Raw genomic sequence first — 13,084 nt, 5'->3', positions numbered from 1 at the left:
CACACCACTACTCAGTCAAATACACTTTATCATCTCACATCACTCCTCCCCAACACACACTATCAATTTTTAGATCAATGACCTTTTTTTACTGATTTCGATCAATCACTATTCACCTTAAATACCTTAAACTTGAAAAAACATGTACAGTAAATTTTAAATTTATTATGTATAATTTTAAATTAAAAAAAAAAGTTTATCATAAATCACATGTTTGTACTGTACATTTTAATATGAAATATGTATGGTAAATTATAAATTTATGGTACCCTTTTTTTCAGAATATGTATAAATGTAAATAAAAAGTGGGTGAAAAGTATTAGTGAAAATTTGGAGATATGATTAAAAGGTGTGGATATACTTATCATGGGCCTTATAACCTTGTTCGGAATCGGGCTTGGACTAAATAAGTTTCAATTTGGGCTCAATGAGGCCTGAACTTGAATTGGACTAGTCCAACCAATGTTCAGATAAAAATAGTTTTTTCCATTTAAATATACTTTAAAGTTCATGGGTGATTTTTAAAAAAAATAAGAGAGGGTAAAGTTTAACTTTTAATATGTTCATAAATCACATGAAAAAATATCCACCCAAGAATGTCACCTACAACAAGATTATTTTAGTAAAAAAGATTGATATTTTAATACATGCAATACATAAAGAGTGTATCAATTCAAACTATTGGAATGACATTTCATTCAAGAACTGTGTACCTATTTAATGTGAGATATAAAATTAATTAAGCAACTAATTTGATGTTGAATTTTATAAAATTAATTAAGCTCTGCAGTATTTTAATCTTCGTAATTATTTCTTATGTTAAGGACCAGGAAGAGTGAAATTTAATAATAAAATCTCTGATAATTTTGTCATGCATGCATTAGAGAACCCAAATCAAATGTTTAGAGTAATTAACTCCTTTATTATTTAATTAGACACCAAAACAATGGTTTGATTGATAAACTGCCAAAACAATGAACAAATTAAACAGAATCTTTAGTCCAAAAAAAAATTTAAACAGAAAATCTTAGTCCTGTTAGACACTGCGTTTGTTAATCAATAGAAGATAGTATTTGATTAATAATGTAAAAATAGCTAGTAAAACTATATATTACTACTACTAATGTACATACAATGAATACTAATTGAATGTGTATATGTGTAGAAAAAAGGCACTATTTCTCATTTAGTAAAGAGCATCTGTTCCTAGGAGCAGTTGAGTTACTTACTCTTGCTACAAAAATTGGTGCAACCCATTTGATTGATTGTTATCAATTTTAACCCCATAATAATGATCCTCTCCTCATCATATCATATCATATTATTTACATGTATATTATTGGCCTAATAGTAAAAACTGTTGTCCTTGTGATTTGGTGCATCTTTACATAGCATAGAACGAACCTCCATGATGCATCTAGGTGCTTCTAGGTCTTTCTCATGTAATGCATTTCCTAGAAGTTGTTGCATCTGTGAGGCAAATGTATCATCTAGAACCTGCATGCACACATTCATGGATTCATGTCAGAAATATGACACATTGACACCTCATAATGCCAATAGTAGGTATTGACTAAATCATTAAGAAAACTATATACAACTTAATTAAACGCTTTTATCGATAATATATAATCAAAGTGGAAATGTGGTTACATTGTTGGTTACATTGTTTTTATTTAAATTGTAAGTTATTTTCTATGTTGAACGGATACTTCTAATGGGAAGGTGTGTCTAGTGTCATTCAATTACTTTCATGTATTTAAATCATTACTGATGACTATGTGTCAGTGTTGTATCCACTGTTTGTGTGTCAATGGGATTGGATTCTCCGAGTCCATGGGTATCGGGGACATACAAAAATAAAGGGTGTGGATTATCGCACAAGTAACATGAGTGAAATTCATAAGATATCAAGAGGGGTTTGTTGAAATGAGCTGAAACTAGCTTGGTGACATGTTATCAAACAGACAAATTCAAATAAGTTGTCGACAAGCTCTTTAAGATGCAGGTATTAATACTAGGTTTTAAAAAACTTCATTAAAATCAATGGTTAGGGTTTGACCCAGTAACCTCTTCAAATTTCCTTAGAGACAGTTGCAAAATGGCCAGTGATACTTGGCACCACTTTATTAACTAATAATTTTTTTCTTCCTGGCATACACAAAATGAATTAAGCTGAGAGGTTGCTACTTACAGAAACAGCCACCCTTGAACCCTTGTACCATGATTTATTCTCTTTTCTGTTCTCCAAGAAACTCAAAATTTCCTGTTAAATAAGTAACACATGTAATTAATATTCCAGAGTCTGAAATCTTAATAAACAGTATCTGGATTAACCTATTTTCTGTCCACAAAGTTTATAATCAAAATCCTATTGAAAAAGAAAATTTTACATAAATTCATTTAATCCAAAGAATATGTTACAAGGCAAGGTAAAAAAATTGAGAAGAAAGTTAGCTTACTTGTCCCATTCGATCCCAATAACCTCGACAGATGGAAATGAAAACATGAGTTTCAAAGACACTGTGAAGGTGACTTATAGTACTCGCTAACTGCTCTTTCAGTGGCTGCATTCTACTTTTCAAATCAGACTCTACAACAGTTTCTTTGGAATCTTGAAGAATCTTTTTTAACTTTGTAGCATTCTGTAACTTCGTCTGGAACAAAATAAAAGATGCATATCAGTGACACGTAATATATATACTTGATTTGTTTACTAACACTATGCTGGAAACATGAATAAAACAAATCTGGCATGTCCTGCACTGCATAAATATAAACAAAATAGTAACTTAATAAGCAACCAAATTAGTAGCATTACCGATGTGTACTAGAAACCTATGAGACACTGACACATAGGTATCAGAAAGGCAGTAATAATTTAAGAAAACGAAAGTGATTGAATATAACCACATGTGTTGGTGTCGTGTCGGTGTTAGACACTAGCACATGTCAAACACCGAGCACGCCTACAATCTAAAGTGTTTTAATGCCACATAGTTAGAAACGTAGGCAATCATATGCAACCTTTGGTTAGTATTAATAACTTAAAATAACCTTAACAATGACTTTCAGAATATTACAGATAAACAGATGTGTGCATAGATATCCTGACTGCAGTAGTGGTCATCAGCTATGAGCATGCACTGACATAGACATAGATATGTAGACACCGATAATAATTTAAAACAAAAAGAAAGTGATTGAATGTAACCACATGTGTGAGTGGCCTTCAATCCCAAGGTGTTGGTGCTACATGACTTATCAGACTTCAAAATTTTCATTTTCCCTCATGTGTTTGGTTTGGTGTCCCTAGCAGAGCTCTTTTACCAAGGGCATCATCAAGTATTAAATTAAAAAAACAATAAATATATTTTCCTTTAAAAAGCTACTAACATTCTCCAAGAGTTTCTCCACGATAGCCTGCAGGTAGTTCCTGAACTTTGCTCTAAGCATGACTGTAACTTCGCTAAGTCTCTCCCCAGGAGGCGTGTTTCCAGCATTTGGCAAGCAAGAACCCCATGACTTGAACTGTGATTCAATCCTCGGACGTAAGACGTCAAGCATTCTTTTCATGGAATTCAAAAGAACTCCAAGCTGCAAAAAAGGTGACATAGGTTTTAACTCATTGAACATAAAGTATTATCCAAATAAAAATATAATTTTTTCAGAAACTCACCTCGTCAGGAACCGAATAAGCGCATGTAGACCGTTTGGCAAGTTTCTGAACATATTTAAGCCCAAATTTCTTAGGAGTCATGCTTTCTTTAAGAGGAGCTAATACATCTGCATATTGTTTATCTAAAGCTTCCACAATGGCCTTTTCAATATCAGCTATTGCCTGTCATCAGGAAATACAAAGCCAGTTAAACTCATTCTCTAATCCTAATAACTAATTGTTGAAGTTGTGGGATTTTAGAGAAAAGGAGGAGAAAAAATAAAAGGGTTTGAATATTATTGATAATAGTTTTATGCTAACTTGATTACAAAACACTCAATACTAATCTCTATTTATATAGAAACATAGACTCAATCCTAAATCAGGAACAAATCATAATAATAATGAGAGATATAAGATATTTCTATGATTATAAATTGATCCTATGAAATAACTCAAGATACTCTAATATAATATAAAAGATATTATAAGATATTTTATAATATTCTAACACTCCCCCTCAAGTTAAAGCTTACTAAGTTTTAGCTTGTTACAAGAAAACAATGTGGTGCTCTACAAAATAATAAAAAATGATGGAAAGGCAACTCAGGGATGCACAAGAAATCGGAGAGAAATATAGCCTAGCCAGATAACTGGAATACTCATCTAAAAAACTGCATTTAGAAGCTTCAAACCAATAATATCGGAAACTCAATATTTAAACTTGAATATGCTTCAAGGAGAGAGAAACATAAGGAATGGCAAGAGCAAACATGAAGACAGTCATAAAGAAGAATCACATCAATTGAATTGCAAATCTTCCTATCTTGTCGATTAGTGCCAATGTAAACCAGTAGCCTGGAAAAGTACTGCATAGAGCAAAAAGCGTTTGAGCTCTTGTGATTCTATAAACCTCCTCAAGTGCATTAATTGTTTGGGCAGGAGGTATCCAACCAATTGCGCTGAAAATGTCCTTCTGGAATACATTTTGGCTATAAAATGCAGTATCAAGCAAGTACCAAGTACTTGTTGTACCAAGTAAACGTAGTCCATGGCGACTGAGGAATTCCTTTGAGAATAAACCATATGATTTTTTTCTGTTCATCTATCTTTGGTTCAGCTTGGATCTCAACCTGCAGAACCTTAGACATATCTGCTGCAGCCTTTGCCGTGTTCTTAGCAACTAGAGCGGGGTAACGAGTAGTAAGTCAATACAGCTGGGAGTGCTCCTACCATCATAATTATCCTCCAAATGTAATCTGCTTGTGGAACAGTTGAACCAACTGGATCAACCGAGTAAGGTGGAGTATCAAACCTGGCTTTGAATGCAACTGAAACTATGATTGCAAATACACCACCTCCCAAGATTCCAAAAACTTGCATGGCAAAGACAGCAGCAATGAAGGCACCTGAGTCTTCTTATTAGAATACTCTGACATTATGGTAGCCGAAAGCGGGTAGCCTCCACCAATACCAAAACCAAGCCAGAAGCGGAAGAAGCAAAGAGTTGCCATGACAGATTTTGGACTGTGTCCAAAAGAAAGGCCAGAACCAATGGAGCAAATTATCATCATCATGAAGGTCATTCCATAGACTTTTTCCAACCCAACTTATCACCAGGCCAGCCAAAGAAAAGTTGCCCTGAAAGTGTTCCACAGAAAGTAACACCATTTACAGCAGCTGCTATGTTGGGAGGCAATGTTCTGGTTCGCTGCACCGTCAACATGGTAGTTTATGTGGCCGAGCAACTTGGTGACAAGGGATATGCAGAATAGATCATATGCATATGTGAAGAAGCCCATTCTAGCTATTATGATTGTTGTGAAATGGTACCATTGTGTTTTTGCCACATCAAGTGCATTAAGCACCTGAATTTGCTCCTTTGCCATCACTTTTCAAGGCAAAATAACTGTTGTCTCCTTTTGTTTCCCTCTTGCCATCCCTTAAAGTGCAGAAGGCCGAGAGCAACGAGAAAGTGTTGTCTGTACTTTACCACATGTGACCGTAACTCGAAACTGAAAAATAAGGGCTGGAACCAGAAGGCCGAGGCGAGAGCAATGAGAAACTGCCAGATGCGCTGTCACGGGTGGTGAAGAGCGGCAATGCGTGGATCTGACGCGGTGGACGGTAAGGTGCGTGCGGTAACTTTTGGCAACGCACTTTGAGGTGTGGGTCGATTTGGAAGAGGCAAAGTTGATGGAGTGGTCGTTTTCCGGAAATAGTGGTGGTGGCGGCGGCAGTATTGAACTGAACACAAATGAGTTAAATGTTGAAATGTGTCACGACAGTGGTTTGAAAAAAGAACGATCACGTTGGCAAAGAGAAACTATGATTATATTCTCTAACTGTTGAGAACTAGAAAGTGGAACAACGGCGGATTTCTTCAAGGAGGATCGAAATAGACTCTACATACTATGTTAAAGGTGTGGGATTTTAGAGAAAAGGAGGAGAGAAAATAATAAGAGTTTGAATATTATCGATAATAGTTTTATACTAACTTGATTACAAAAGACTCAATACTAATCTCTATTTATAAAGAAACATAGATTCAATCCTAAATCAAGAACAAACCATAGTAATAATGAGATATATTCCAAGATATCTCTACGGTTATAAATTGATCTTATGAAATAACTCAAGATACTCTAATATAATATAAAAGATATTATAAGATATTTTCTAACATTCTAACACTAAAATATTATATTACATTCAAGATAACGATATAAGTTTCCTATGCCAAAAGTCTTTTTGATAAAAGTCATTATTTTTAGATTACTTATGATAGGCATTTGTTAACAAAAGAGATTATCGACATGCTAAAATGCATGAACTTCAAATTGAACTAACTGACTTTATAATGGTTATAGATGTAATAGTAACTAAATAACAAAAACCACCTATGCACTTTTCCCACAAGTCAGGATCGGCGACATGGATCAAACAATATCATAATATTTTGTCATATATTGAATCTAAAGATAAGCTTCCTCTAAATTTAATTGTTTGGCCTGCAGTTTATCATGATCTCCCTCTCTCCCTAATAAATGAACTTTCCTCCTTCTTATCCACCATGTTGCCGAGAGGGAGATTAAGAAAACAGAATTTGGCAACATCTAACATTCATGAGGAAAAAAAAAGTGCAGTGCGAGGAAAGCACAAATAAGATCTGACGTACATTTTCAAGAACCAAAGAATATTCCGGCCAGCGGCAAATAATGACCTCATAGTCTGTCAATGTCTCCTTCAGCCGCTCATACATGTCATCAACAAAGGGAGTAGTCAAATGTTGAGTTCTAACCCCAGACCATTTCACCTGCAAAAACAAAGATGATTAGTTAAAAGCATCCTTCAAAAGGTTCTTATGAAAAAAATTGCAATGATGAAAAAAAATTGTACCTTATCTAATCTGCACGTATCGAGCAAAGTTTGGCGTTTATCTTGGATCCATACAAGAATATACAAATGGAACAACTCTTTTGCATCCACTCCACCTTTGACAGGACTAAGAAATAAATAAAATAAAACTCGGGTATTAGGGCTTTGCTCCTAATCACATAATAATAACATTAGTATAGCACTTACTTAATGTTCCAGCCGGCAAGATCTCTTTGAAAATCTGATGTAGCAATAACAAGGTCTGCTACTGGTGATGACGGGCCGAATGGTGGACAAGATACAAGGAAGGATTTTAATCTTTTGCATAGCTCTGTGCTGTATATGGAAGCCGAAAGATTTGGCAGGTCTACAAAGCTGTGGAAAATATTGAACCAGCCGTATTAGAACCATTAAACAATATTAGTAGCGTGACAAACAAATACAAGAATACTTTCACATAAGGAAGAAATAAGTTTGAAATGTATCAAATAAAAACTGATTCAAAACGATGATTCCTAATAGTCAAGCTTCAAATAAATGAAGTATATATCTAAAGATAAGCAAAGTGATGCATAACCTGTATGAAAATTCTAGCAAGCTAAATAAATACACAAGATAGTTTGAGAAATGAAAATGAATAATACCTAGGAAGTATATTTTTATTATGAATCTGGATATCGGTATGGATCTCATTCCTAAGATTTATGCATAGAGTTTTCATCTTCTGGTAAGCAGTAGACGTAGTCATACTATCCATCAAACAGACTTCATTATTCGGTGTAATGTATTCATCTGTATCAGACAGGTTCCTTATAGCCCTCTTTTTTGCTGCAACCTGAGAAAATATTAATCATCAATTTAACAGAAAGGTGTATTCAAATATATTGTCACCACCATCATTGTCATCATCATCAAAAACTCAAGTTTCTCCAAACCTGGAAATAATGACAGAAAGAATTTTGTGCCTCGGGAGATAAGATGTCATGAAGAAGCTTGTAAAGTTTAACAGCAGGTTCCAAGGCAGGCGCTGCATGACCAGATGCTGGTCTGAAAACCTCAACGATACCAGAGAAAGATGACTCATCAAGTGACTTGTAATTCTCAAAAGTAAGAGTGAGTATCTGTTCAATTTCATCCTTGGTCTCTCCTAGTAGTCGGTTCTGATAAGATGACCAAATTGTTCCGTATTAGATAAAGCAAAAACTCAATCTATTATTCTATTTGAAAGTAAATAAATTTCAACTAAAAATACTATGTTGAATAGTATATAGTCTATCTCTCAAACAGTCTCACAAGTGCTTATGCTAGCAGATAAACTCAAATAAGTCAATGCAAACAGACCCAAAATTACAAAACTTGAATAGAAGAGATGTCGATGATACCTCTTGGTGGCTCAAAGAAGTCTTGCTATTTCCCTTCATGATAACAGGTGCTAGCAGATTATACACCAAGTTAAGGCAGTCTGCTGTCGGTGTAGCTACATCCATGACATACGATAGATATCTAATTAAGAAGAAGCACAGAACATCATGAACATGATTTATGCAATAATTATTTAGATAAAGTTTATTAAATTAAATAATTTTGCAGAAAATAGAACATCAAATTTTGATTACCTCAGCTTGGTATATATCTCTGATACTCCATAATATGAAGCAAACTCTGTCAAGAGCCATTTCCATGGACCATTTAATAATAGGTTCCTTTGTTGAAAGCCCTGAACTTTCATTGCAACCTCTAAAACCAAGTCATATGCAACTGTCTCTGCTACGGAGCCACACTGTAACACGAAATGATAAAATGTAATAAGACGAGGAATGATATATTACAAAACTTAGAACGAACTTAGATAATAACACATTCCTTAGCATAAAACATTTTAATGTTCAAAGAAGCTAACCTTAAGATGACTATTATCATCGGCACTTGTTGCATAGATTACGTACAGTTGTATCTTGCCGACAAGCTCGTGGTCTGGCTCACGGTAAATCGGCCACCAGCGTAATTTGTCAGTCTGAATCAGATTGAACAAGAATTCTATCATAATTATGACCACTCATGACAGGCATTAGTAACTCGACCGAAAAAAATGCAATATTTATTACCGGATTATCAGCTATAGCAGCCACTTGGACAAGAACACGGCCAAAATGCTTTCCCTTGGAATCTTGAACTTCAACAAGCAAATCATCTCCAAGACTATCTGGAAAACTGTAAAAGGTAGTCAGAATATATTCAACCAGCGTAACCATGAAAGATTAGAACGACCGAAAAGAAAAGAAAAACTTACAACATATGGACTTCACTAGATCCAGGATGCAACCTAATGGCATCTTCTTCAACCGAGCTTTTCAGTCTTAAAAAACATGAGAATGTCTCTGATGATATACATAGGCAGAAAATAAGATCGAATAACACAAGCTGAAGTTAAAACCGAAATAAGTGAAAAAAATAATCATAAATCAACTATTGAGAGAAAATAATTTATTTCACATACCTTGCACAACTTCATAGGAGGATGAACTGTTCCGCAAAGTTGTTACACCAACTTTAAGGAGTCCAGAGACCTGCTGTAAATAGCGGGTGCTAGCATGCACATACGCCAAGCTTTGTTGTGTCAGGGAACCATTTGCAGGCAAATGCGGTACAAATCGAATTTTCCTAAGAGCACGCCATCCAGAAGATAGTTTTGACTGTAAATTGGAGAAGTGGTGTCTCACAGATTCCATTTTAATTTTGTCTGTCATTATCGATGACATGCTACATCCGGTAGGAGGGTCGAGGCCCATTTTGACTTTTCGTACTGCAAAGTGAAAAGTGTTTCACAAGACTCGCTATGGAGAACTAAAATGATTTGAATAGTAAAACATAACAAAAGAATTTACCTTGTACTTTCATCTTGCCAATAAGTTTTTTCGGTTTAGGAGCAACACCCTCACTCGAAAGCTCAGCATTGCATTTCACCATTAGTTCTTCTTCAGGCTGAAGTAGTACTTGTCGCAATCTACACATTAAAAAGAATTCAGGACAACATTGTTAGCCGGGTACATAGCTTCTGAAACATAATGTGACCAAAGAGGCGAAAGAGAAGAGTATTAATAACTCACCCAAATGCATCCCTTAGTATAGCACATTCATTTTCCAAAAACATAGGAGCTTCCATGCACTGCATTGCCCAAGCATGAAGGCAAAGACGAGCACAAGCGTCATATGCAATTACTGCATGCCATGGCCCAAGAGCACTGAAAAGAATTTGTGTAGTGATGATATATATCAGAACATGCTTAAGCAGAATAGTATTCAGCACAAACAAGAAGTAAAGAGATTGATACCTTGCATGGAATGTTGGAAGGCGAGGTGGTTGTGGATTCGAAGATGCAGCACCCTCTGAACCAGTAGCCGTTCTGTGAACACATACATTAACATTAAGATGATATCAAATTGAATTAAAATAAATTACCACACATTTGTAAATGCTGTGTGATTAAGATGTCGTGTATGTTTAAAGAAGGTGAAGAACTCAAAGTGTCGAGAGATATACTAATTCTATCAAATATACTAACCTAACAAATTGTTCGGAGCTTGCACATCCATTGTTCTCTAACTTGATATCCTTAGATACAGACTTCACAGTACTTGATTCTGCTTTATTTTGAGTACTGTGCGCACGAGAAGTGGGAATTTCCTCAGTAGTTTGTCTTATTTCTGGAGTAGAACCACAAAACGGGGGTGCACTTGGAACGTCTTCGTCTTCGTCATCAGATAATCTTCCGTTCTGGAGATTTTCATAGCACAAATCACAAAGTTAGTCTAATTTCAGCCGGCCAAGATATTTCATTCACCTGAGTGAAAGCAGTAAGTACACATAGTTCTAAATTGCAGTCTAGAGCCACAATTGCGGCTGCAACACAACGGTTTAGAGGTCTCCACAACTTCCCTGCAATTGCAAATGCGGCGGCATTTGCCTGCATTTTGCCGCAATACAATGGTTTGCAGCTTAAACACAATTGGAACCACAATTTAAAACAATAGTACGTACTAACAACCCAAAATTGAGAAAATTTATTAGGAAATAATGAGTGAAGAACTTATACTGCAACATCTACCATTTTGTACCTTTTCTGCAGAACTTTGAGGATTCATTCTTGAAGGTACACTAGAAGCATACCCTGCTGACACATAAGCCCTGCTTTGTGGAAGAGTGCCATTGATACTTCCTACTTGTGTGGTAGAGAATTCTGAGCTGGCCGCCGAATCTGACGATTCATCCTCCGTGAAACCGCTCTGCCTTACATTAGCAGCACCCCTCATCGCCGGAACCCTTGTCATTCCATGTCTTCCAACCAGTGTTTCTCTAGACGAACTTACATCAGAAAATGTGTAATCACTTGCATACCGTGGTCGCCTCTGAGTATGGTTCTCGTATCTCCCCGCAGCGCCATTGGGAATTCTACTGTCTTGTGGCGAAGAATCCAAAGAATACCTTCCACCATAAACTTCCTCCTCCGATTCAACGCTGACATCCATATCAGTATTCGAACCACTATCACCTGTCTCCGCCGGCGGTATGACAGTCGACACAGGAAATGCATTGGCAGGAAGATGCCCACTTCTGAATTTTGCCGGTGGTGGTAACCCAAAACCTCTTCCGCTGCCACTTTTCATTCCATTAATAGGATCATTACGAGATCTCATTGTGGTGTTTGAGAATGGAACTTCCTTCTAATTACCAACCAAATACAAAAATCAAAACAACATTAGAATTTCACAAACATTAGTACTATGATCTCAATATAGTGTCAAGAGAATTCATCTTCCTTCCAACAATCAACAACAAAAACAAAAATAGAAACAAAAACAAATAAATCAGAACTTAAAACATACTAATTTGATCTCAAGGTGGTATGAATATGACAATGTTCCAAAAATCAAACACTCTTACAAACACCAACAAAACAAAATAAAAATCATAACTTTACAGGTATAAAGGTAAATTAAAACAAACCCATTTTCATAAACCATGAAAGAATCAAAATTAGAAAAAGAAAAAAAAAAACAGTAATGAGTGAAAATTACCTCTCTAACCCATCGAAGTGCATTTTTGTCAAGTCCTTCAGTGAACATCTTAATAACCTGAACAAATCTAAGAGAAAAAACCCTTCAATGCAAATGTAGTACCAAATGGGTAAGCCTTAAACATAAAAAACGAAGCTTTTGTTGCTACAATGAATAATAGTCAAAAAAAGAAGTAAATGTTTTTTATTTTTTTATTTGAGTGAGTGAAGAAACCTAAATGGGGTGCGAGATTTGAGAGAGAGAGAGAAAAAAGTAATGTTTGCTTAATGAAAAAGGTTTCTCTTTGTTAATTAATCTGTGAATGAGAGAGTGAAGAGAGAGAAAGAAGAAACTATAAACAAACCCACTGGAATGAAAAAAACTATCTCCCTTCTGGGTTGTTTTTTTTTTTTTTTTTATAAAAATAAATTCCATTTATTTTATTACTGTTTTTATTTTTATTTTTTTTGTCTATTTCCTATGTTTCTTTATTATTGTTGTATTGAAAAAAAAAAACAGGCGACTACTTATATTCTTCTAGGTGCTTAAGATGTAAATTGTAAAGTATTTACCCCTAGTTATATTATTTTCTATGTACACTTAAATTTCGATTTTGTTAGTAAATAAAATATTTAATTTAGATTTACATTAGATCAAATTGAAAGATATTAAAATAGAAAGCATTAAGAAAATATGATCCTAACAATGAGTTTTTTTTAAATCTCCTGATACAGATCTTAAAAAGAAGGATGTATTTGAAAAAATAATATTTTTCCTAACAGATAAGAAAAAACATATATATTTATACTAGTAATTTTTAGTGCACATGACATTTGAATGAAATTTATTTATTTTTTTAAAATATTTGTGATATATTTAATTAAAAAATAATATAATTATGTAAGGGACTTTTATGATATATTAAAAAATTAATATATTTCAATATTTTTAAATTAAATAACAAATAATTTATGTATTAAATTTTTTAATTTA

At 34.6% G+C, this 13,084-nt stretch overlaps 1 protein-coding gene and 1 pseudogene across 1 annotated transcript; both read right to left on the bottom strand.

Annotated features, from left to right (window-relative positions):
• Positions 1–1,160: 1,160 nt before the first annotated feature.
• On the bottom strand, positions 1,161–12,424 carry LOC101498131 (uncharacterized). Its single transcript, XM_004490372.4, has 22 exons — positions 12,113–12,424; positions 11,153–11,758; positions 10,600–10,811; positions 10,369–10,440; positions 10,144–10,278; positions 9,922–10,040; positions 9,534–9,839; positions 9,327–9,414; positions 9,142–9,247; positions 8,937–9,050; positions 8,653–8,816; positions 8,419–8,539; positions 7,972–8,196; positions 7,681–7,871; positions 7,244–7,411; positions 7,058–7,163; positions 6,837–6,974; positions 3,680–3,841; positions 3,397–3,597; positions 2,463–2,657; positions 2,195–2,266; positions 1,161–1,497 (listed from the first exon to the last, which is right to left on the bottom strand). The coding sequence occupies exons 1-22, from the start codon at positions 12,158–12,160 to the stop codon at positions 1,345–1,347; spliced, it is 3,702 nt and encodes a 1,233-aa protein (XP_004490429.1). The 5' UTR covers positions 12,161–12,424; the 3' UTR covers positions 1,161–1,344.
• LOC113785453 (inorganic phosphate transporter 1-4-like) lies at positions 3,853–6,830 on the bottom strand (annotated as a pseudogene).
• Positions 12,425–13,084: the final 660 nt, after the last annotated feature.

This window comes from Cicer arietinum, chromosome 2 (assembly GCF_000331145.2).
Source record: "Cicer arietinum cultivar CDC Frontier isolate Library 1 chromosome 2, Cicar.CDCFrontier_v2.0, whole genome shotgun sequence".
Lineage (NCBI taxonomy): Eukaryota > Viridiplantae > Streptophyta > Magnoliopsida > Fabales > Fabaceae > Cicer > Cicer arietinum.
This window is presented reverse-complemented; position numbering and strand designations above follow the sequence as displayed.

Bases quoted from the DNA above. Each gene is read 5' to 3' on its own strand.
- LOC101498131 (XM_004490372.4), bottom strand. From the start codon at position 12,160: ATGTTCACTGAAGGACTTGACAAAAATGCACTTCGATGGGTTAGAGAG. The intron at 10,279-10,368 runs GTATCAATCTCT...AATTCTTTTCAG, and splicing joins CTTCCAACATTCCATGCAAG to TGCTCTTGGGCCATGGCATG. The intron at 6,975-7,057 runs GTACAATTTTTT...TTGTTTTTGCAG, and splicing joins ATACGTGCAGATTAGATAAG to GTGAAATGGTCTGGGGTTAG.